Below are 27,831 nucleotides of genomic sequence, written 5' to 3'. Positions count from 1 at the left end.
AGAGGTGTGTTTGAAATTACGGTTGTTGCATTATTAAACTATTATATCCATGGGAAAGATAAACAATTTTTAAATGATAGAGCAAAATATTCTTCTACCAGTCGTACGTTATTTAATTTGATTTCATATTAAGTTAGATCAAGATGACAAGAAATGGCAGGTGTCATTAGAGATGCCACGAAAAAACCCGTTTTCTCGAAGAAATATTCAAACATAAACAACACAAAATAATAAATAAGAATTGTTACAATCAAATAAAAATTGCTACAACATATCCTTACAACTGAAAGGAGAGTGCCGTTTTTAAATTTAATTAAATTAAGCGGATATAATGTCATATTAAACCAATGAAGCAACCATTTAAGTAAAGTAAATGAAATAGTATATAGTAAGTATAACATAAAAGGTCATGTTTTGTTTATATAAATGTGTATGTCAACATAACAAAATTTGATATACTAGTTTATAATGTTAAATGCATTTTGTAATTATTAATTCCTTATTTATTATGCAAAAGAAATAAACAAAAACATCATACGAGACTAGCTAGTAATCATACAGGTGAAGAAAGACATTAAATAATATTTTCTGTTCAGACTATACTCGTACGGGTACAGTACACAGTTGAAGTAGACCTATTGTTCTCAATACTGTTTACATGAAACCTATTGGTAGAGTCAATGAGGCCCTTCAATTCCAACTTGAAACAATGGCGAATGTTCAATGTTATCTGTTTACTGCATATTTCAGTGGCCAACAAATGAAGCTGTTCACATTATCTTATAACTGCTTTGTAACCAACTGATGGAATGAATGTAAGTATTGCAGTTTAAGACAATGAGTGAATAAAATAAGGTACACCTGGTTTTGTTTATCATAGTGAGTGTGAATACATAAGTACTATACTACATCACATCATTTAGTTTTTAGTTTGAATACTTCCCATATGCTTTTATATCATTAAGATGTATATCAAAGTATCCCATAGTAGAGATTTACATAATAATACAAAAGGTATTAAATTATGCCCAACATTCTTTGACGATGTAAAACCTAAAATATTGGCTAACTTTAAGTAAGACATTTTGTTTAATGTAAACGAGTGATTTAGCGAATTCCACACCATTGCTAGAGAAATAAGATATTACCAAAGGTCTGATGGTAATATCCAGACCTGGACCCAGGACGGATTTACTTTTTCGTTTTGATGCCCCCGATCCAAAAATCATTATACATATGGCCGTGTGTTATTTGTGTGAGTCTCCATTAGCACGATAACTAGTGTAAAATTACCCTATTTTAAATTTGATAACCTACAAACTTGTAAACCTTTATCAAGCAACTTCGCGAACGAGCGCAATTGGACAACGGATACGGGCTTTATTGGGAAAAACGAAATTTTTAAATTTTTTACAATCTTAAAAAAAAATAGTGTATTTAATTTTTTAAACCACTTTGTAGGGCTTAAAAACAAATAATTAGAATGTTAAATTAGTGATGTACATTTAGTTATTACAAACGGATTTACATAAAACTGTTAATTTCAAATTTTCATGCTAATTTTATGGACAATAAGACAACTCTTATAATTTGATTGTTCATGGACATATTCTGAAAAGTTTTTAAGACTCATTTATTTCATCCAAGGATATTAACATCCCACTAAAAACCACATATTATCATATCCTGTGGAACCAAACTTAGATACTTATTAAACCCAACGTTATATGAATAGGAAATACATCAGCCAAAGTTAGGAAATATAGTTAAAAATCTGAAGAAATTAAAATTAACAAAATTATGTTAAAAGTTTGCTTCACGTGTTGAAATAAATTCATTAAAACACAAATGAATTTTCGTAAACCTTTTTTTTTCAGTTTTTTGATGTGTACCGAATAGAAACAGTGGGATTAAAAGGATATTTTATTCTAAGAATAAGCTTTAGATTCGTTCTTTAAAAATCATTTGGATTCCAAAAAAATGTAAGTAAAGGAAATACTCGCGCAAAAAGTAACATAAATCCCTTCTTCCATAATTTATATAAACTTTTAATTAACTTCACTCTTAAGGATTTAGCAGAGTTTCAATACTGACTTTAGTTACTGTTGTTATCATGTATCGTATTACTGAGCGTTTCTTCCTTTCTAACTTTCAAAAATATACTTTTCCCATAAAAACTACTTTATTGAGCGTTTTTTTCCAGAACACTTTAATATTCGATCTAAAATAATGAGAGAAATAACAGCAAGTCTGATAGTTAAAAAAAAACTTAACCGAGGTATTGAATTCTCACGTGGAAAAGGTTAATGTTGTCCATTTGTATTCTTCCAAAAAACTGTTACTATGCTGATCAAACGAAAGTAAATAGAGGTTTTCAAACTTGAAACAAGTCTGTTGTACAAGCTTTCAAATATATAGCAGTGATACTGCACCTGTAAAATAGTTTTATTATTTTATTCTAACGTATAAGATTTTAAATCTTTTATAATTTAACCATTTAATTCCTTTTTGAATTATTGTTTGGTAACATTGCATGTTGTAAGTAATGTAAAACCCATGTCTCAGATGGTTATGATTTTACGTCTGTCATTTGACCATTTAATAAAGTACACTGTTAGTCCAAAAATAATTGTTAATACGTACGTATTTTGTTTTTTGATAAAACATATACTATGCGTTATTAAAATGTACCTATATATACTACATATATCTTTATATGATAAATCCAAAACCAAGATAATGTAACCTACCCCTAGACAACAACAAGGATTTAACTGAAGAAAGGAGATATTGCTCTCCTTCAACACTGCAATCATCAGCCCTTCATTTTCGCAATATTTAGTGCTTCTTCAATGGCAATAAACATATAGCAATAACCCTTATGCAATACACTAATCTAGTTTCAACAAAATATAAGAGATAAGACATAACCAAATATTAAGACATATTTGTTACAAGTAAATTTAAAATAGCCCAATAAGTAGTAACTGTTTGTATAGGTTCGAGTTGCATGGGTGATTTTTGTATATTTTGTATTAATGAGCTCGTATTAGGAAATTAATTTCTAAATTGTATTTTCCAATAGTTAATCGTAATTCATTTTTAAATGCCAAATGAAATCAGTATGCCTAAATTATCTTAGTTTACAATCAAACAGTAGTGTATGAAAAGAGTTTTAGTAAATTTATCATAAATATAATATAATATAATTGAGTTATGGATAAATATATATAAGTCTGTGAAAATCTGATGTCCAAGATTAAACATAATGAATTATATGATACTTAGATATTTAAACGAAATTAAAATTATTAAGGTATATTTTCGTATTTTAAATTGTATTTCGTCATTGAGGGTATTTCTTTCAACCAATATTGTATGTAATTAATAGAAATCGTAAACATAATCAAATAAATCAAATGTATTAAGTGTACACATTTCCTATAGGCAGGCTTACACTAGTAGCACAACACTTTTGTTTGTAAAGGTCTGCATTTCTATTTTTCATCGATAGTTAAGACACTTTGCTAAATTGACTCAATACAATAAGCTAATTAGAACCCTTCTTGTAAGAAGACCTACTAGTTACAATAGTACTTTGGCATGCAAACTTCTTTTAATACGAGCAAATTAACAAAAACTTCCCTGTTCCAATATTAATTTATACCAGTAAAAATGTATCATTACGGTAGCCCTGATTACTCATTTTTACACATCTTAAGCTTTGAATTTAAAGTTTAAAACTAAACACATACAACCGTTAACGCATTATAAACAAAATAAAATAAAACCTAAACAAATATCATGCTATAATTAGTTTATACATATGAGTAAAATTAATTTATTATTTTACTTTATTAGAAAGTAAAATGGTTTCTACCCAAATAACTAAATTGTTGGGTGTAGTTCAATGACCCGTGCAATGTTAGCCTTATGTGTTAAAGTCATTTGTTTAACTTTGGTTTATTGACACAGCAGGACAAAAACCAGTTACACTCTAGTCAGTAAATTAGAAATAATAAACATATCAACAATTTATCATATATATGTAGCATAGGCTACAGCAATGTTTAACATATACATACAGTTAAAATGTATAATAGTACATAATAGGATAAAACAAGCTAAGTTATGTAAGTGTCTAAGAACTAAAATTAATATTAAAATGATATATCCTCATGAGAAAGAATTTATCCATAATATGAATATATTTTGAGTTCGTCAATGTTTAGGCCAACTTTAGTGCGTCAGTAAAACATATAAAAACAATATTTTCAATCTTAATCGGGGGTATTAAAAATATAAGATGAATTGTTTTTGTTGTCTTAATAAAGCATTACCATGGTGTGTGCATGTTGCATTTTAATGTGATTTTCTGAGCACAGAAAATTAGGTTTAAGGATTAATGTTTGTAGTAGAGACGAAGTTTCAAGGGCACCAGGTAGAAAGTATTAATGGGATATATTATAATACCTTATCAAAGATTTTGAAAAAGCATACAATTTAAGTTTGACCTGTCGTCATAAAGATGAAGACCAGTTTTGGCATATGTCATCACAACGTTCGCTATCACTGAACATACGATATGTATTATACAGGCAGGAAATGTACTATACTCATACGGTAAACAACACACCAGATCAATCAATATCACTTTAACATAAAAGGAACGAAACCACAAAGTCAAAATATTTGTATTATTAAACATATCTTGAGTAAATGATTATATTGCAGCAACATAACAGTCGTGCCTAAAGGCTGTGATATGGATCACGTTATCCTACCACAGCTTTTGTAGGTGGTTGCAGCTATTCCTACGGTCACAATATTTCCTTTTAAACAATAATTTGAAAGCTATATTGAGTTTAATTCCATTTTACTTGACAAATCAAGGTTTGACCTGTTCCTATAGTAATATATGCTGTGTACGTTTCTAGAATAAATACTTTTCATTAATTATGTTTGAAGTATTCAAGTCATTTCATCCTCATTTGACTTAAAATTTAAAAAGTGCAAGCTTAAGAATCAATCAACTAGGTCAGCATTAAAGAAATGATTTAATAATTGCTACATTATTTATTACAACAACAACACACTGAATACTTTGTAAACAGCCATAGTGTAGCTGTAAAATTATAAAACTACTAGTCAGTTATTTTTAGTATCAAGCTGCTGCCATGTTACAAACTAATTAACATGTATTTCAGGGTTTTGTTCTTTTGAGATGATTGTTTGTATTAAAAGAATAAATAGTCATCATATCACCAAGAGACAAGTTTGTGTCAAGTTCTGAATATGTATTGCTCAGACTCTGTGTTTCGCCAAGTGCAACTTGTTTATATTACATAATTAATCCCTCGATAAACATATATCTTTACCATAGATCAAAGGAGTACAGACACTACTTCTTATAATCTATGTCCTCCCCAATATCCATACTATAAAAATACTAAATTGAGGAGTTTAACCTTGTGGTCTAACATAAGGGATATTCGGATGTTAAATTATGAAAATCATTTATTTGATAAAAAGTAAGATAAACGAATAATAACAACCGTTAAAATATTTTTTCCTGTAATCCCAAATTTCTTTTTCCAAAGAAGAATTACTTAAATTTAGAGAAGAATCTTCAGCCAAACAAGTTAGTTTATAGTTGGCAAACGATTCAAGTAAACAAGTCAAAAATTAACATTTATAATCCACCACTCCAGTCTATTGTTGTTAGAGAAGGTTAAAATGCTATCAATAAGAAGCACACTACGGTTATAGCAAACTGTTAAGTGAAAGATTAAAGCATCCACGCCAAGATATTACATGTAACTCTATAGCTCAAAATTACGACTAATATAGAATAAAAAAAAAAATAGAAATAGGTACTCGTTAATAGTTCAAAAGGCTACAAAAAAGAATGCAAAAACAGTTATTTAAGTCATAAATATTTTAATTTTTTAATAGAGAAAAATATTTACGTTTTATAAGTGCCAGATATAAGCAACGTTAAATTTTCATTCGTTTTCTGTTGTTATATGTGTGTTAATATTTAACCTGTCCCAACAAAACCTTACCACATAGAATTTATAAAATTCATGAGGAGCAAGCTAGTATAGTGGTACAGCAAAACTCACTAATTACAAATTACCAATTCTTAATGTTTCTAAGCGGAAGTACTCTAAGATGCCAACCTTAAATGTTTCCTATTTGAGAAATCCACTAAAATGCCCAGTTTAACATTTTGAGTAACATAATAGTCTTGTCAAGAGAACAGCGTCCCAACGACTTCTTACTTAAGACATTTTAAAATGTTCAAACACATTTTTATAACGGCGGACGTTAAACTGCCGAGATCCACAGCTCTGTCACCAAAGACACGAAACATACCCAATACCGACGACGACACAACGTAGCACTATACAAAATCTGAGACGTGACAAAATCAATAAATGGCGACTCTTTAATTCATAGTAAACCTGACTAAACAGCAGAATTAATAATATTTTGTCGGTCACTTGCATATGCAGTAAATAGATAGCATACGTCATTCACAGTTGTTCCGATGAGGTTGAAGAGCCCCATCGACTCTACAAATAAGTTAAATTTAAAGATGGTTAACAATACAATAGGGCTGTTTTAACAGTGTTCTGGTAGTCACTTATAACCTTTTTTAAATGTTAAGGTTACAGACATTTTTAATGATTGGAAGGTATAACTACTTTCGCTTAGTATTGTTTCATAACCATGTTTTTAAATTACTATTTCAAAATATTTATAGTATTCGTTTTTAAAAATGCAATGTGCCTGGTGTAACCGGTCTAAAATCTTTTGTGTTGATTTTTGAGCCTAGCGGAGAAACATTATTTAAAAAGTGTCGCATTATAGTAATCGGTAGGTAAACTGCACTCGAGATGATTTTACTGACTCCTACCATTGACTATATATACCTACAGAAGACAGACCACGCTTATGGGCCGGCCTCCTACTGACTTGGCAGACCCTATAAGGTATGCTGCGACTTTTCAGTCTACAAAATAATACAAAGACCGGTTTTTACTATGCAGTGCGGCAAAATGTATTAGGGCAGAAAAATTAATCATATATACTTTACCACACCACATACATCAATCATATAAGTACACACAATCGTCTCTGAACTTCAGCGTTCTCATTGATTCTCCAGAAACAAGTGATAATCCTCGTTAGTTATGTGAAATCTATAAAGATGTAGTCACTATACAAGTTAGGCACTCTTTGGCAAGTTATGTACAAGTTAGGCAAGCATTATGTGTTTAGTGTAGTTAAGGTAATTTTCGTAACATTATGTAATGTGAGAGTCTAGTTAAGTTTACTTTAGGTTACCACGGTTACCTCAAATCTGGTTAATTATTAACCCTGCTTGCAGGCAAGGATTTCAACATACGATGGTGATTTACACAACTCTTGGCAGCTTTACAACAATTTTTTTTTCTACCAGCAAATATTTTCATCCTTCCTTGTAGATAAGTGATTAATTATTTAATTTATTTATTGCTCATAGTTTGTTTGTAGTATAATCATAAATGTCATTGAGAAAATCCTATAGTAAAAGGATTTGAAGTTTGTCCCATTTTGTAGGTGAGCTCTGACCTGAGACCACAAAAACCTTGAAATTTAGGGTTATTTTTTCAGTTTTTGCTAAAACGTCAAAAACACCATCCAGCCTACATAAAAACACGTCGTAAAGGAATTGTAGAGCATAAAATTACGCATCAATGAGTATCTGGTGATACAAATCGAACTAATAATAAATAGTAATTTAAATAATGTTATTTTACTAATAAATTATTGAGCATTGCATATGTTATGAGATTGCGTTTATTTTCTTCTTTGAAAGAAAGTATTCTTATGTGAGGGACATATTGTTTCATCAAACTTGACACTGGCTGCAATGTATTTACTAATTCGGCGAAATCTCATAAGCAACTAATGAAGACTCAATTCAACCACGCGCAAGGTAAAGCCTACTGATTGGCGCTGAAAGTCATCTAACATGGGATTATTCCAAATCCAACAAATGTTGAAGCTGCACCACAAGATCTTTTTAACACAATATACTATAATTATGCAAAGTAAGTGTGCAAAAGGATGTAAAAGTGGTTGCACTTTTAGGATGAACGAAGTCAAATGTACGTAAAGGTGTTTCTTGCTACAATCCACCAGAGAAAGACAAACCACATATAAGCTATGGCGCGCGTACAGAGGAGGAGGAAGTTAGAGCTGCAATTCCAGATTCACCACAAAAGAGACAAAACATATGATCAGTTTTTATGTAATTTGTATTAATAACTTTGTAAATAGTAATGTATTTGGAATCCATTATCTATATGTAATATAAATGCAATGTTACCAGAAGGATGTTAATAAACATGTTGTATGTTGCAGCCGTTTAAATTCTGAACAAAATAGTAGGACTCCCATTCCTGTAAATTATTTTGTTTTCCCATATAAACCCATGAAAAAATTGAAAAATGGTTTTAAAACCGACCGTAATAGAAAGGTTTCTGTTATTGTCCTTTTATTTCTAAACAAAATTGTACAACCCCTTATTTTTGTACAAATTAATGTTAAAAAGTTAATGCATATTTTGTGATTTCGTCTTTTAAATATCATAGCAAAATTCATTGCTTACCCATGATAGAGGTTGTTGACAGGCTGATGGGAGAAAGTATGTGTCAGGTTGCTCATACTGTTTATTTTTATTTATGACAACAGCTTAATAATATGAACCAAGAAACAATAAAAAGCTGCGATACACAATGAGAACTGTCAAAGTAGGATTGTTTACAGTTCAGTTTATGTATTTGTTTTTATATTGTGTTACTTTTCTTTGGGTGTAGTGGTAGAACATAATGGCTATGGAAGATGTGTTATACTATAGCATACCGTAATTTAAAATAACCAAATTTCCTTAAACAATGTGTTTTTCTATTGCAAACGCAAAGCACGAGTATAACTTGTATAAGCATTTTATACTTAAACGCCAACCTCGTACAAAGGACGGGTATTCTGCTAGTTTTTCATATTTGTTTATATTCCTTACAATCCAAATAAATGTTTATTATTAAAATTTACTTGTTAATAAACCCCAATAATATTTATACCATACAATTTTATCAAGGTATTTTCCACTTTTATGTTTGACCTACATAATGGCAATACATAAAGGGAAATACAATGTTAATACATAACCGGCATTAAATACATTTTGTTTTTATTTTAATTGTTTACCACCACTACACTGTGGGTGTTGTTGGTGTTGTGCTATATGTAGAGACAATTTCTATTCATGCAATTTACTGCTTTTGATGCGTATGTCTTCTTATGTCTTAAGCAACAATGCCAGGAGTTTAGATCCCAGGAAAAGAATTATTTGTAAATAATATAGCTTGTGTAAAACTAAATCATAGGCCTTAACACAAATGTTGTGGTCTATAAAGTTTTTAACTCATTAAGGGTTAACAGCCATGTAAATTAGATGACGGGACTGTTTGGATGAATGAATAATAAACGATCCCATTAACAACAGTGTCTGTCTCCACTTGTACAGATAAGTCACAGCTGTAGTAATTAACTCACATTTAATGTCACGTTTTTATATTCATTGTATTTAACAACCAAGAAAAATATTAAATTTAGTTGTGTCTATGTTATACTAATATACAGGGTGAATTTTAAATGAGTTCCCCCCCTACTTTTTTCTACATTTCTTAAGATATCATCTCCGGACCACGTCAGATCATTGTTGAGTAGTAAGTACTTCATTTTGACTGGGTATACATTTTTGGCCGCCATCTTGGATCCGCCATATTAGATACAAAGTTTTTTGTAAACTCAACTGAACTCAATGCCGCAATCCGTTTTTCATTTGCAACTTTGGTTTTTGAAATATTGAAATTTTAAATAAGACTATTTTAATATTTCATCAAGATAGCTTGATAACCAAAAATGGATTGCAGCATTGAGTCCAGTATAAAAAAGTAGTCCAAAATGATGGGTCACAATACCACCTTCATATTTAAATTAATTAATCACATTTCAAAATGGCGGATCCAAGATGGCGGCTGAAAAAACTACATCCGTCATAACCAAGTGAAAATATGTCGGCAATGAATGGTGGTGTATACTTATCTTTATCTAGCACTATTTTGAGATTATGGTCTTAGTTTGTAAATGCACAATGTTAAAATGCGCTAAAAATAAAGTTATAAAAAGTCCTCATAACTTTAGAACGGATCAAGATTTTAAAAAAATAATTGCGGCATTGTAATCAGCGTAAAATTCTGGTTTGAAATAATGGGTCACAACCCTACCTTTACGTTTGAAAAAAAAAACTTTGTATCCAATATGGCGGATCCAAGATGGCGGCCAAAAATGTGTACCCAGTCAAAATGAAGTACTTACTACTCAACAATGATCTGACGTGGTCCGGAGATGATATCTTAAGAAATGCAGAAAAAAGTAGGGGGGGAACTCATTTAAAATTCACCCTGTATATGTACATTCATTGCTTTATTTTTACATCTCTATAAGTAGGCCTAACCCAAATTAAAATGTTAATGTTTTTACCTAAGACAGTTTTTAAATTCGGCATTTCATATCAGTTCTTAGAATAGGAAAGTTTCACATAAGAGCATTGTATACTTACATAACTGTATAGTTATACAAAACAACACGCCGAACGGACCAATGAGGTTCAAGGATTGAGAGAGTACAAGTAAAAATGGTGATAACATATTAAATTATAAAACGGATTCAAATTATGTGTATTACATTTACATGTAAAACGTCCTATTTAAATTTTAAAACAAACAATAAATACCACCCAACGTCACGTGTCGTCATAAAATACATTGTATAATCTTCAGAAAGTGTCATTATATTTCCCCCTGAACAATAACTTTCGTACTTTTAGTTAATTACAGGGTTACAAAAACAGTTACATTTTATGAACATACTATTTAATCTAAACCTGGATTTTGAAATAATATTGGGTATGTGCCATTGAAAGTTTCAATACTCATTTTTTTGCTAAAACTTTTATCAAGGAAACAGTTTGTTTTATGTATCCAATCCTATGTCCTTAAGTAAGTCAAACTAACTAGTCTAAACTAAAGTTAATTTATTTTGTATGTCTAAAAGAACCACTGTTGGCTAAGGTTTCGCACATTATAGTATTTGTTACTGTTAAGGATATAGGATTGGATAAATAAAACAAACTGTTTCCTTGATAAAGGTTTTGGTAACAAATGAGTATTGAAACTTTCAATGGCACATACCTAATATTATTTCAAAATCCAGGTTTAGATTAAATCGTTTGTTCATAAAATGTAACTTTTCTTGTAAAACTGTAATTGACTAAAAGTACGAATATTATTGTTCAGCGGGAAATATAATGACATTTTCTGAAGATTATGCAATGTATTTTGTGACGACACGTGACGTTGGGTGGTTTTTTTATTTTTTTTTATTTGGACGTTTTACATTGAAATGTAATACACATAATTTAAACCCATTGTATAATTTAATACGTTATCACAATAACGGAAAAAATGTAAACTTTCCGAATTCAAAATTCCAAAATTTAATTCAAGAATTTATGTTAAGTCAGCTTAAAAATGTTTTATTACGAACGTTTTGTTGATCACATGACGTGTCTTATGTGTAAGGATTGCCAACTAACGCTCAACTAGAAAAGACGCCTTATAGGTGACTCGTCGGCTGGAGTAATGGGATTACAGCTTAGTCTTTGAGACACCAAAGTGGCTGTTAAGTAGAAGCTACAAACAATCTTATTCATCAAACGTAGACATATGTAAACATCTGACCATCCTTATTTCTCCGTCAATTTCAGGATATTAGTTAAGGATGCAAAATATGAAGTAATGTATGATTTTTTTTATCTTATAATGTTGTTTCATTTTAATGCAAAGCAATATCTTAAGTGATAGAAGCCATTGTAATTCAAATTGTATCCTGATATTAAAACTGTACATTTCACTGAGAAGACCTATCAAAAATAAAATTATTTCTATAAACATATACTTATCCATTGATATAAAACACTTATTTTTCGTCATACTGGCCATCCTAAACATACACATAATGATTAGTGTTATTCTAAATATACAAATGTGTAGGATTTGTACAATAACAAGTTAACTTCAGATGCAGTCTACAACTTTAACACAACCATCTTTGGTTTGAAAATAAAAACATTGAGAAAAAATACATGTCCAAATTATGTTAAGTCAATTTGTTAAAAGAAGATGAAATGTTATTGGCATAGTTGTCAATAGAATAATTGAGCATAAATGTATTATATGGACAATAAGAATCGGTTGAAGTAGACCTATTGTTCTCAATACTGTTTACATAAAACCTATTGGTAGAATCATTGGGGCCCATCAATTCTATGTTGAAACAATGGTGGATGTTCAATGTTATCTGTTTACTGCATATGTCAGTGGCCAATAAATTATGCTGTTGGCATTTGCTTCAAACTGCTTGGTAACAAACTCATAAAATTAATGAAAATATTGCAGTTGATAACATTTGCCAGATAAGTAGGTTTTGCATTTGGTGGTTCAGGGCTGAATTAATTAAGCTTTTAAAGTTTGTTCAATGTTTGGGGAAACAAACATATTTTGTTTACTGTTTAAAATCTAATGTGCAGGTATATTATTCTTTTCATAAGTATAGACAGTATTATAATGAAATTAGGATATCATTTAGAAATAGCTATTTAAGTGTCTGCATTAAGTTTTGTTAAACAAAAGATGCATAAACTACTCATCAATACAATTCAATGTAGTTTGAACTTCTTTGACAGTATGAAAGCTAAAATAATTGCTATTTTAATTTCACTGTTTGTTCACTAAAGGAGGGATTCTTTAAATTGTTTTTCCAACCTATCATAAAAACTTCCATAGTTTAGCAGAAAATAAGTGACGTATAAAATTGTTGTTACTTTTTTTAAGAAATCGTCAGGTATTTTTTATGGCTTAGTTTTTTGTAGTCTAAACATAAACAGTCGGAATACTATTATTGTAAGAATACTACAAACTAATAAGAGAGTGCGTGTATGTATTCTTGTAAAAGTTTTAAGGCTACAACCCAATATAGTTAAAGAAAATGCTCAAACAAGAGGTAACATAAATCCTTTGCTCCTAAATTGATACAAACTTATAATTACTGGCAGTGTTTAATGTTCGGCGGAGATGCTATTCTGCCGTTCTCTGCTGCTGTATTATTGAATTTTTACTTCCTTTATTACCTTAAAACATTCTTAACTTATCTTCTACGAATGACGTTATACAATTTCCTACCATAAACCAGCCATTTTAACACCATTTTATCTCGAAAATTATAGAAATAATGAGTTGTGAAAAATTCTAAAAAGAAAACACCGGGGTGTAAATTTCTGACGGTTGTTAAACGTTGTGAAAGAAGTCAAGTTGTTAATTTGTATTCACCCCAATACTGGAATCACACGAAAATGTAGTACTGTAATATCAACATTAATTATTATCATTATTATTAGTAATATCAAGATTATAATCAAATGGCCCTTAGACTAATGAGATGAATTGTATTTAGTCATATGCAAAATCCATGACGGGTTTACATTTGCGACATGTGTTTAACCATGGGTAGTGACGAATTTTAATACACCTTGTATGTGGGATGAAATAAACCAAGATAATAAAAACTAAATAAACATTTATAAATACAAATTTAGAATTAGCATTGGCTTATAAGTGAAATTGTAAGAATATGACTTGATTTTCCTTCCCATTTTACCGATACGTAAAACCATAATTTCAACCAGAATGGTAATGCAGCGTGTTAATTTGATTTTAAAATAAAAGTTTATTAAATTTCTTAATTATAAAATTATAGCCGATAAAAACTGTAGGCAATTTTATTTAAGCTAATTTTACTAATATATAGCAAACGAAACTAAAATATAGATTTAGCAACATTAAATTCAAGTTAATCAGTACAGCTGTGACTTATCAGTACAAGTGGAGACAGACGCTGTTGTTAATGGGATCGTTTATTATTTATTCATTTAGGCAGTTCCGTCATCTAATTTGCATCGACATAAACTTTAATGACCTATAGCCTTTAAATTTGTGACCCTACGTAGTTAAAACTAACCAAATGAACCATATTGATAGTTTCTTAAATAATAGAAGGAAAAAGCGAATCTATATGCATAATTTTTATAATTAGGAAAAAATAACGGAAAAAATATGATAAATATTTATCAGAGGGAGAAAGATTTAAGTCTAATAGTGTTGCGTTTGAGCATGATACGACTTAATGCTTTATTTCTTTATTAGATTTGATTGCATTTCATAAGTTTTTTTTTATTTCTATGTTTTACATAAGAGTATAGGTTTTTTTCTAAAACATAGAACTTTTTACATTTCAATCTGGACGATTATTAATTATTCATATTTCAGATTTGTTGTATTTTCTTATTTAACAATCAATTAATTGGTTTCTAGCAATTAACAATTAAAATTTAGTTACAAGATGTGTTAAAGGAATTAACTTTTAAAAGTATTCAATTGTTAGCGAGAAATACAGTAATCAGTAATGCTGCATAAAAGCTTTTTCTATATAAACCATTTTGTTATTTTTTGCAGCATTCGATCTATTACAAAATATTGTTACTTTATTTTACATAGTGTTAATAATTTAAATATTACCTTTTTAATCAATTATCCATAAAAATTTGATGTTAATCGTATGTAATTTAAATCTAACAAAACCTTAATTTATGATAAAAGTTATGTTTTCCTTATAGCTTAAGAATTTTCAAACATTTATCTATTTAATAATTCCCAAGTTTGGTTTGACCGACTTTGTTTCACTTCTGTCCATAAACGCAAGTTAAACAAAGCACAGAGCCAGTCGACCAACTCTGCATGGTACATATAACTTTGCGTGCTTCTTTGAATTTATTATAAATACTAAAGCTTGCATTATATTATTCATACAATGTGTCCAAAAAAATGTTCAACATAGTAAAACTAGGTATTTAAACTTGTGACAATCTGTAATACCTTTTTTTGAACCATTGCATCTTAAAATTAATATAGGTAGTGTTTCCAAAGATTCCTTTCCTCGTTAAAATTATTGTAAATAGTGGTTTTAATAACACATTAATATTCTAATTAGGTTTAATAAAGTGCAATTTTTACTTTAAAAATTAACAAAAAGTATTTACTCGTTAATCATACGTGAGCAAATTATTGTGGATTTTGAAGTTTTTTGTGCATAACTGACTGATATTTGACTTGGACTTAAGCTGTTAAGTTAAAATATTTACATTACGTATCAAATTAAAAAATAAATTCATTAATTTGGTCTTATATAACAATGGTGTTTGAGACCTAATTTTTGCGTTGAAAACAAATCAAACAAAAATAATGCTATTGCTATATTATTTTACCTTTATATCTACGCCAAGGGTATTTTTACATTATGAATTTAAGTCAAAACACCCATACTTTAAGGGTGTTTGGTCAAAAATTTGATGTCTTATTTTTTGTTATTGTTCAATTGTACTAAAAATTAGAGATACAAATATATAAGAAAAAATTATTTATTTTGAATATTAAGCGAGATATGGAGCTTGAAAGTAGTAAATTTTTAATCTTTGGTACCAGTTCACAGGGAGAATGGGTAATGCGATTCTCACCAAAATTTGCATTCAGGTGTGGAAAAATAAGATAATAATCAGTAGCTATATAAAATTAAAAAATTTAAAAAAAAATTATTTTTTAATTTTTATAAATTTTTTAAAAAATTAAAAAAAATTTTAAAAAAGTTTAAAAATAGCTTTTTGTTTTTGGGAAAAACGTATCTGTATGTTGGAATAAAAAAAAAGTGATATGTTAACTCGTTTGGGCTGTGAATTCGTACCTTTGATGCCTTGCGCTGTCGGAGCACTACTCGTTGAGAGTGTGTACACTAACACCGGGGCTTTAGAATACAACGATAAACGTATTCTTTCAATGTTAAAGGATGTTAATAATTACGTGATGTTAAAGTATTCTAAAGCCCCGGTGTTAGTGTACAAACTCTCAACGAGTAGTGCTCCGTCAGCGCAAGGCATCAAAGGTACGAATTCACAGCCCAAACGAGTTAACATATCACATTTTTTTTATTCCAACATACAGATACATTTTTCCCAAAAACAAAGAGCTATTTTTAAATTTTTTTAAAACTTTTTTAAATTTTTTAAAAAAATTTATAAAAAATAAAAAATAATTTTTTTTTAAATTTTTTTATTTTAAATAGCTAGTGATTATTATCTTATTTTTCCACATCTGAATGCAAATTTTGGTGAGAATCGCATTACCCATTCTCCCTGTGAACTGGTACCAAAGATTAAAAATTTACTACTTTCAAGCTCCATATCTCGCTTAATATTCAAAATAAAACATTTTTTCTTATATATTTGTATCTCTAATTTTTAGTACAATTAAACAATAACAAAAAATCAGACATGAAAATTTGCGACCAAACACCCTTAATGGAAAGCTGTCCACACCCATTTGTGTTGATAAAAATAATAACTAAATTAACTAAATTTGTGTACAATAAGCGTCGCCGTTGGCTTGCTTATATGTCCATTGCCGTCCACCACAATGTTAGTTCTGAACAGCAGTCTGCAGAAACCCCAGATGTCACTCGCTACACCTACGGATACAAAGATATCTGTGCTATATTTTTTTACTTCCTCATCTGTATTGTCATGCATGCAATAATCCAGGAATATGTTTTGGATTAAATCAGCAGGATGCTCCATTTGTCCAAAGTGAAGCATAGCAAGTTCAATGAATCTGGACAGCTGTTGGTGTTTTATGTGATGTCAGTACTTTGGGGAGGAGATGCCATTCTAAAGGAAAACCTGGTTTTGAACATTTCGTCTCTATGGGAGGGGTACCCAATAAATTAATAAACAATAAATTAATTTATATGTAAACTTAATCTAATAAACTAAAGACATCTCTCAAATAACAATTTCAATCAAAATGCCCCTTTATTCGTCCAACTAGAGGAGAAGCCTTATAAGTGACTCAGACTAAAGGGATTATTGCTCAGTCTACAGACACCAAAGTGCCTCTTAAGTAGTGGCAATAAACAAGGTAACTTGCAGCTATGTAATCTGTATTTGCAATTAACTACCTGCAACCAACTCTACTTGTAAAGTAGTTCTCTCCAAATATTTTATCTTAAAATATACTTTCCAAAGTTGTGAAAACGTTTTTTTGAAATCTATCAAAATATGATTTACAAAGGTTTTAAACCTTGTCACGCTGGGTCAGTAATTGTGTAACAATGCATTCATTGTTACTTTATATAACTATCAAATCAAGTTCATATTTATTCTTGTAATAGATAACTGGCAAAGGAGTTATTACTTTACCCTGTAACATAAAATTAAAACTCATGGTTACAAATAGCCAAGTGGGCAAGTTTTTGTTAAATCTAATACATATAAACAAACAATAATAAAAATAAATTCAATTATTAATTGATTAACATTACTACTTACTAATTACTTATTAATAATTACCAATTACTAATGGGATTAACACATTTACTAATTATCCATACGATTTTTGTAAGAGCCTTAATAACTATCACGTACGGTACCCCACAAATGCCTAATACTGAGAATTAAAAAAAAATTAGAAGAAACACAACATATTATTGTTATTTTCTTCCATAATTACCTATTGTTACAAAACTAAGTAGGAGCAAATACAATGATAAACTTAGATCCTTGAACACGAACTTATAATTGGCTTCAGTTCAACATGCTTGGATTGGTTCATTTGCTGATGCGTAGCTTTATGCTTCGTCGTTATTTAATATAACACAACGTCTTTCTACATTTCCGCTGTATATATGTGGGGTTAAGAAATAACCATTACGATAAAAATTAATATATATAAACAAGTAAACATAGTATAGTAGGTAGTAAAGAAACCCATAATTTAGGAAATATTGTATAAAAGTATAGGACTAAATTGAAATTAAACATTAGGAGCTACAAATTGAACATGTTTTTTTTCACAACCGAAATGTTTTTATTGCTTCATGGTATTCCTTTTTACAATTGCATTAACTTGGTTAGATTTTCAAGCTCTGTCTTATCAAGGAATGTCTCAGTAATAACTCATAAAATAATAGGATAAATAATAATAAATATCTACGTCACCAAAACATTATGGTGCGTAGTAGGCAAGTATTATTGTCAAGTAATAAACATCAGCTGGGCTTTCAGCCTATGAAGATTTATTAAACCCTAATTATCAACGACAACAAGATTCAGTTTCGAATCATCACCAAACTACTTACATTTGTAAAGATTAAACTGGTTTCCTAATTGTTAGGTGTTTCAACCATTTAGGTACCCAGTAAATGTGAGCTTCATATCAAATATTTATTTTATTTTGCCCAACATGCTACTAAAATCATCTCAATAACTTATCCTATACTTCATTAATTTTATTATCTTAATAATTGGATGATTTCAAAAGTAGTATCTGCATTACTAAATGACTCTCTCTTTGTAAAATATGACATCCGAATAGGCGAAAATAACTAAATAAACAGTTAATAGTTTGGCAATGCAATGTATTGTGATTGTTAAACAATAGAAAAAATAGTAATAAAAATAGTTTATTTTGTTTTAATTCATATACTCCGATTTGTTTTGTGTAAAAGTAATGTAAATTACATGAGCTTACAAAAATCTTACACAACCAGAGTAATGCTGTTCATTATTTTGTATCCGTTTTACAGATGATACAAAATACCTAAGCATTCTAATACACTATCAAAGTAATGTTAAAGTCCAAATTAAACAAAATTATTTAAAATTCGACATTTTAAATGTTTGAGCTTAGTTTGTTTTTTTAGTAAACAAATCTATTAATATATACTACTAAAAGCTTTACTATTAAATTGAATTAGTGGCATTTAAAGCACTTTAGATCCATAAATCCTTCGTGGATATAACTAGATAAAACTCCGAATAGTAGCTTCTCCGTAATTTATGGAAATAGATTTGAGTTTTCCAGCGGTCACATGGACAGTTTGATTAAACCGTTAACTATTTTCTAAAGTATGGCATAACAATTTTGGTTGGGATTAAAAAAAGGCGAAACAAATAGTAATCATTTTATAATATGACAAATGTAAAATTCACTCATGTAAAATAATTGAAAACACGTTAAGGTCATTTGAAAGGCTATACACATTTTGTCCGATTTGATCAGAATCTTGAGTCGATAATAATAATTTTGACAGTTTGTTTTCGAAGTAAATCAAGTTGTCAGATTTTTTTTAGAATACAGATGTTTTGAAGAAAAAAAAAACATTACTGAAACTTATTAGAATAAAATACTATTACTTTTTAAAGGATTATTGTATTCAGTGCATTTTCTTCTAAAACGGATATTTAATAACAGAGGTATTGTAAGCAGCATATTACAGTTCATTTTCATTATTAAATCCATTGTCCTGAAGTAATAAGTTTGTTTTAGCAGAGGCTATATATTTTTGGACAATATACATGATGACAAAGCGATTTCAAATAATTGAAATTTAAATACACCTAAAGCTTACGAAGGTTAGTATATTTAACATTTTGGAATTTCGTACAGAGCTAGCGAATACATTCTTTTTACCAATTGTGTAGTTTTAAAACAAAAATTTCGTTGCGTATGATTTATAAATATTTTATAGGATATATATTTGGTCATCTATGTGACTTTCTAGGTTAATTGTACAACAAGCTATCTATATCATCTGTATGCACCCTTAGCATAGAATAACCATTTCAGATCTTAAGTTTTTTTTTTCTGGATCACAACTAAAACACTATTGTTGGAAATCATTTTAGTGACTAAAGATTGTTAGAATAAGTAGATAAGTGAGCTAAGAACTCTTGGTATTGTTGAAACTATAGTTTAAGGATAGGATCTTTCTTATATCAACCTCCGTTATCTTAAACTGGTCCATATGTTTTTCTCTGCCCTCGTTGGTCAGCGATTAGTTTGGCGTATACATGTTAGAGCAACGTTGTACGTTGAGGTTTAACAAATAAATAAATAACTAATGTGCACTTTCAAGATTTCTATTTTTTTATTGTTTAAAAATGTATTATTTTAATACTTAACTTTTAACATTATAACAAAATTGTAATGAATATACATATTTCATTCAAACTAATTTTCTATTTCTTTAATAAAATATTTAATATATTACTAATATTCTCTTATTTAAAACTCAACTTGTAAGATTGAACCAGAGTATTCGTTAATTCTAGTGTTATACAAATTAAAAATAGTTGCGGTATTTTTTAAGGAAATATTATTATATTATTATTATTATTATATTATTGTTAATAAATATTATTATTAGTTGACTATTAAACTATTATTATAGACCCTGCATGCTATACAGTGACGGTGGAACTTTCCTCATGTAATTGTGCAATAGAAATATGAAAAATTAAAGATTGACGTTATTATCCATACCACGTTAAAAAGCCTTGGTCTAGATATAAAGGTGTGAAGACAGATATGTAGTGCTCAAATTAAAAAGTAATGATAGAAAGCAGGTTTCCTCATAAACAAGGTTATAAAAGATGAGATCGTACTAAGGCTAATCCATGGGTTTATGTTTCAGAAGAAGACAAGTCTTTCCCCAATCCAGCTGCAGACCTCATTCGTCAGTTCCCTCCTCGGCACACCTACGTTGACAACAGAACCTCAACCGCCATAAAAAAACACAATGTTCCTACAACAACTAACCTGCCGTATTCACAACACACCACATCTACCACATGCACTCATGCTTCTGGGTCATTTACATACATGCTTGTATGGTTGCAGGTACCGTTGCAAGTACAATATGGAAAAGATTATCAGAAATCAAAGTAAGTCCTTACTCACAACACACCACATCTACCACTATAAGTCCACTGTAAACTTACCTCAATACAACCAACAGATACAACTCACTAACTCGTATTACATGACATTCGAATTTTAAAAATAAATCTTAGTTTAGATACTAATCGTTTTTTAATATATTTTCAGATTGAGACAAATATATCAACTAGGGACTATTTCTTTATTTGTTGCCTAGTAATTGGAGTACAATAATTGTTTCTCCGATTTGTTTTATTACATAAGTAATCACTCGGGCAGGCATAGAGAGCATATTTTTCATGTCAAAAATTAAACTAATATCTACAGATCCTAATATGCCATTTAAGTTTAAAAGGACTCAATTACCATTGCGATTACCTTTCGCTATTACTATAAATAAAGTGCAACGCCAAACCTTCACAAAAGTTGGCATTTATTTGAAAAACCAGTGTTTACCCATGGTAAACTTTATTTTGCTTTTAGCCTGGTAAAGCAGCCAGATGATGTTAAAATAGTACTAGAACCAAATAAAGACCAAGGAATCGACCAAAATGGATAAAAGACCAAGGAATCGACCAAAATGGATACCATACCTACAACAAATGTTGTTTTCAGAGACATTTTGTTATGGAATTAGCATTTCAAAATTTGGAGGATGACATTATCTCTATGTGTTATATCTAATACAAACTCCCTCCTTTATATAGATTCAAAGAAATGTATATATATATATATTTAATTAATAGTCATGAAGATTATTATTGAGAATGTTCCTTAGTTGTATTAAATAAACACACCACATGAACAGTTCTTTGGAATCTTTTTTAAACATAGCAGACATCAAAATGCATTATTCAGGTACCGTATGTAATTACTACTATAGTATACATTATATTATATTATATTATACATATTATAAAATACAAACATGTTGAACCATAATTCAAGATACGGTAACCCATGAGACTAATAATTTGGACAAAATAATAATAATAATAATAATTACTTTAATATATAGGCCTATAGGGGCTGATGCCCCTACAAGCCAATAGTTATAATTAAAATTATGATGAAATCAAATCTGCAACTGATTATCCTTTAGGGTTTAAGTCAAATTGGTTAGCACAAATCAGAGCGAGAACCAACTGTTTGTCTGGCGTTACCTAAAAAAAATTGTAGCTTACTCTATATTTGGAGTTTTTGAGACTTGTTGAGTAATAACTTAGTGTCACGTGTATTATCTTGTTATATAATACGACTCCCAGATTTTAGCACCCAGCACGACTCAAAAATTAGTTAGTTCATAACACGTGTAGTGCCCTTAAGAAGAAATAAAATTGGAAGAGCTTAATGTGCTTATGCTACACCATTGAGCTTTTTGTCTGCTTATGTACACTTTAGTGGTTTGAAGACCACTGAGTACCAATCACTCTGTATAGTAGTTAAACACATAAAAAAATACATTATTTAGAATAAATATTACAATTTCATTTTAATACACATTAAATAAAAAATACAACCGCATTGTTTGACAGACAATTATCTAGATCCAATCAAAACTGATAATTTTTTTATTTTAAACACCCCAAACCTGCGTTCATTGATAAACCGATAATGTTATGCAGTTATACCTCAGCACACTCATTTACAGTAGTTTGGTCTCCCGCTATACACCGAATGGACGATAAAAGCATTTAAGCCCCAATTATCACTAACCCCCTTTACAAGCCCATGAATAACAGGGAATGGTTATCTGTTTACTATGACTCTATCAGATATAAGTAAAGCGAATCAATATATAGCTCACCAACAGGTGTTTATATAGAAATCGTCAAGTGTAAAAAATAAGCTTACATGAAATAGTATCTGTTTGTCTGTTACGTGTACTGGATAATATATTTATTCTGAACGATTACTTGGAAATTCAATGTAAGACTAATTTATAATTTAAGGAGACTATCAGGATATATATATTACATTTACCTACAATTAACAGTAAAGGTATCATTATTTTTATTGATAAAATAAAATAAATAAAATTTTAAAATCTATATTGTTATTGGCTTAAGATGATTCTTTTAAACCTAAAAACTCTTACAAGACCATAAATTGAGTAGTGGAGAGTACAGTTTTGTGTCTTTATGCTGTTGACCATTCAACACACCTATCAACTCACAAAGGAAGGTTTTTCGATTGAGTATTTAAACTTGAAGAACTGTTTAAGTTAGCCTGATACATTATAACCCGGCAAACGGGTTAATACAGTTGTTTTTATTATTTATTTATTTAGGGAAACTATTGTTATAGTTGTTGTATAGTGGTTTGAATATTTTGTTTTCGTTGAATAAATATACTGCGAAATAAACTGTATGAATATATATATCATGGAATGAAAGTTTTTCTGATGACCTTTAAGTGTTTGTGTGATCCAAAACACTTGTTCAAACGAATATTGAAGTGAGGTTAAATTAAATAGTATTACGCCATAGTATCTCATATTTATTATTTCACATATTTATATTAATTATTAATTTTGGGTACGGTATTGAACAAAATATTCTTGTCAATACAAGATGGTATATTCAACTGATAATATTATCGTATTAAAGTGGTGCGATCGACTCTTTTTATAAAAGGAAACAGTTAATTATACATTATTCAAACGCAGATTTATAATATATTACCATATATTTTGGCCTTGGAAAAGTATCGAATGAGTTCATAAAGTAACAACGCATAGTTAAGACAATCCATGGAATTTTTCATAAATCTTGGAATGACAATACAAATTACTTAAAGGTATTGGTTCGCACGAACGATAAATACAACAATCCCCTATATCGTTTATCACCTATAAATATTATTCAAACTACACAGTATAATCTGGAATATTTTGTTACTTTTTCCATAATGTCTAGTCGCTTGTAAAATAATACTTTAGATTAAGGATTACTAACAGTAATTTCAACATTTACCACATACAGTTTTGTTGTCATATTATATTACCTATTTTGATTTAATCACTATAATATCTAGAAAATATACAAAGCGTACCGTTATACCTAACCAGTATATGACATAAACCACATAATATAATAACACTTTATCTCAAAATGAAATAGTTGTAAAAATATTGACGTGATTAGTAATAAAAATATAGTATTTTTCAGTAGGTATTAACAAATTATCTGTTATCATTTTCTGGGGAAAGCTTTAATTTCCTTGCGGGCGGGTTAAACAAGTTTCATAGAGTAAAAACACTACTTGTTCAGACATTGTTAAACTTAATCAACTCTACTAATTCTAAAACACACACTGGATCAAAAATCGTGTTTTCTATTTACCGATAAATTCAGAGTTGGCGGTGAGTACGATGACGAACAAGAAGAGAAGAACTGCCATGGCTCACCACACATCACGGGAAACGCGCCCACACTGAGCGACGCGACGCGACGCTTTACCATTCCCGCCCCCAGGACCACCCCCAGAACCACCCCCGCCGCCAACAACACCGTAATTGGCCAAAATGTTGTAATATCCAACGGAAATTAAATATCTGGAAACTCAATTTCGGTCAAACTAAAACCGGCTACTTTTGTATTCAAAGGTCGCATAATGCAAATGAGATATCGGTCCGGTAATGAAACATTGATTGAGATGCATAAAAGCTGCCCAGTTCGTTATGGGGTTTTTTAGAAATGCAATGAGATTTAACGGTAACAATTTAATTTTGAAAACACTATGTAGATATCTATTTTTATAAAGTTTTTCAACGCATTAGTTTTGCGCTTAATTTGTCCAGTGGAGATATAAAGCTTCTTTAGTACTGATAGTAGTGTTTAAATTAAAATGAGGTTTTGAGCTTGTCTTTTAAAGTAGTTGAATTTGATTCAAGGTATATCACGTAGGCTTCAAGGTCATCAGGCGAGGTTAAACCAACCACCAATTATGGTTGCTTACAGATACATTTAACGATTTGCAGCATGTTCCATAAAACGTCCACAGTAATTATGGAATAATTGTTTTGCATAAGAAGAATAAAGTGTACTAAATAATAAAAAATGCCCTATTTTTATCAAGCGTTTATCAGTAAAGGTACTGCTTTTCAGAACAAATTGCGTCAATAACAATAATTAAACTAACAAACAAATAAATAGACCAATAACAAAACAGAAAAAAACAATAGAAATAGCAATAATTAAACATCAGTGAACAATTCTTTGATCAATGCTAAATGACGACAAAGCATAATTTTTGAGGCCAGAGGGGAGGTCGTTGTACAGCTTTGTGCCGAAGTACGAGAAGCTTCTTCTTCCAAACTAGTGTTAATACTAGTGTTGGTTTTGAATTAGTACTATTGTGTCATCTTAGCTCAAAACCGTAACCAGTAAGCATTAAGTTAGTTCCCTTCCTATAAAAAAACCAAATTTCATCTTAAGTATTCTTTATTTATTGCTCCAAAAAAATCTGCATTCTAGTCGCAGGATAGCTAACCCACAGAAAAACTGAAACCATCATTGACCCAAAACCACTAACAAAACTCCTTCGCTGTATATTCTTTTTCAGACTCGAACGAATGCCAACCACAATAACCTCACGTAAAACGGCGCAAGACCAAAATGAAAAACAACCCCATAGAGCGACACCTCAAAGCAATAAACTCATAGATTGCAAGGTCAGCAATAAACTAGAGGCAAGCCGTAAAGCCACGTTTATTGATTCTACACATGGCAGTTATAAGGCGAGGGTTGTGGTGCGTGCGGGCGTGTGGTAATAGAGGTATAATACCAGACAGCGCCGTCTGTAATGTGGAGTATTACCAGGGATTATCGCCGTCTCACGCGAACCACAAGACTTGGCGGCAATCACAACACGCGGTAGACACATTTAGTGATTGTAAGGTGGATTTGTTGGAACCCCTGGTCAGTAGGGATTGGATTGACAAGACTTGGTGGCAATCACAAGACGCAGTGGACACATTTAGTGATTGTAAGGTGGATTTGTTGGAACCCCTGGTCGGTAGGGATTGGATTGACAAGACTTGGTGGCAATCACAAGACGCAGTGGACACATTTAGTGATTGTAAGGTGGATTTGTTGGAACCCCTGGTCGGTAGGGATTGGATTGACAAGAGTTGGTTGGAATCACAACACGCGGTAGACACATTTAGTGATTGTAAGGTGGATTTGTTGGAACCCCTGGTCGGTAGGGATTGGATTGACAAGACTTGGTGGCAATCACAAGACGCAGTGGACACATTTAGTGATTGTAAGGTGGATTTGTTGGAACCCCTGGTCGGTAGGGATTGGATTGACAAGACTTGGTGGCAATCACAAGACGCAGTGGACACATTTAGTGATTGTAAGGTGGATTTGTTGGAACCCCTGGTCGGTAGGGATTGGATTGACAAGACTTGGTGGCAATCACAAGACGCAGTGGACACATTTAGTGATTGTAAGGTGGATTTGTTGGAACCCCTGGTCAGTAGGGATTGGATTGACAAGACTTGGTGGCAATCACAAGACGCAGTGGACACATTTAGTGATTGTAAGGTGGATTTGTTGGAACCCCTGGTCGGTAGGGATTGGATTGACAAGACTTGGTGGCAATCACAAGACGCAGTGGACACATTTAGTGATTGTAAGGTGGATTTGTTGGAACCCCTTGTCGGTAGGGATTGGATTGACAAGACTTGGTGGCAATCACAAGACGCAGTGGACACATTTAGTGATTGTAAGGTGGATTTGTTGGAACCCCTGGTCGGTAGGGATTGGATTGACAAGAGTTGGTTGCAATCACAAAACGGGGTATACACATTTAGTGATTGTAAGGTGGATTTGTTGGAACCCCTAGTCTGTAGGGATTGGATTGACAAGAGTTGGTTGCAATCACAACACGCGGTTGACACATTTAATGATTGTAAGGTGTATTTGTTGGAACCCCTGGTCGATAGGGATTGGATTGACAAGAGTTGGTTGGAATCACAACACGCGGTAGACACATTTAGTGATTGTAAGGTGGATTTGTTGGAACCCCTGGTCGGTAGGGATTGGGTTGACAAGACTTGGTGGCAATCACAAGACGCAGTGGACACATTTAGTGATTGTAAGGTGGATTTGTTGGAACCCCTGGTCGGTAGGGATTGGATTGACAAGACTTGGTGGCAATCACAAGACGCAGTGGACACATTTAGTGATTGTAAGGTGGATTTGTTGGAACCCCTGGTCGGTAGGGATTGGATTGACAAGACTTGGTGGCAATCACAAGACGCAGTGGACACATTTAGTGATTGTAAGGTGGATTTGTTGGAACCCCTGGTCGGTAGGGATTGGATTGACAAGACTTGGTGGCAATCACAAGACGCAGTGGACACATTTAGTGATTGTAAGGTGGATTTGTTGGAACCCCTGGTCGGTAGGGATTGGATTGACAAGACTTGGTGGCAATCACAAGACGCAGTGGACACATTTAGTGATTGTAAGGTGGATTTGTTGTTTAGTGAATAGAACCTCATTTAAATAGGATAAATACTTTAAATAAAAGTCAAGAGGTTTCCACTAAATATTATTGTTTAATTTATCATACTTTTACAAGTAATTAACAAATAATTGTTTAGAGCAAATAAAAATGAACCACTTTGGTTGAAAAGCCTAAAAGAATGTCACTTTGTTTATTTTTCTCTTCATAGTAACCAAAATTCAATAAGACTATTTAAAACATCTGTCAGCTGATAAATCTGTCAGCCACTACAGGAGCCCCCTACGAAGACTGGAAGTCCATGGAGTTTTTGGAGGGTTCCGAAAGGTCACAAAAAAAATAACAAATAAAAAAA

General features: G+C 30.9%; 1 protein-coding gene across 2 annotated transcripts in view; it reads right to left on the bottom strand.

The window, feature by feature from the left end:
• The window catches only part of LOC128989860 (neurotrimin-like), a 111,160-nt gene extending 86,731 nt beyond the window's left edge, over window positions 1–24,429 (bottom strand). For both annotated transcript variants that reach the window (XM_054411947.1, XM_054411948.1), the window contains exon 1: window positions 24,344–24,429. In XM_054411947.1, the coding sequence (XP_054267922.1) occupies window positions 24,344–24,401 (58 nt within the window). In that variant the 5' untranslated portion in view covers window positions 24,402–24,429. The remainder of the gene's footprint in view (window positions 1–24,343) is intronic.
• Between the last annotated feature and the right edge of the window lie 3,402 nt (window positions 24,430–27,831).

This window comes from Macrosteles quadrilineatus, unplaced genomic scaffold, assembly GCF_028750875.1.
Source record: "Macrosteles quadrilineatus isolate MER2022 unplaced genomic scaffold, UCM_ALF_1.0 Scaffold_3__2_contigs__length_128488019, whole genome shotgun sequence".
NCBI lineage: Eukaryota > Metazoa > Arthropoda > Insecta > Hemiptera > Cicadellidae > Macrosteles > Macrosteles quadrilineatus.
Note: the sequence above shows the minus strand (reverse complement) of the source record. Positions and strands in the feature narration are given on the sequence as shown.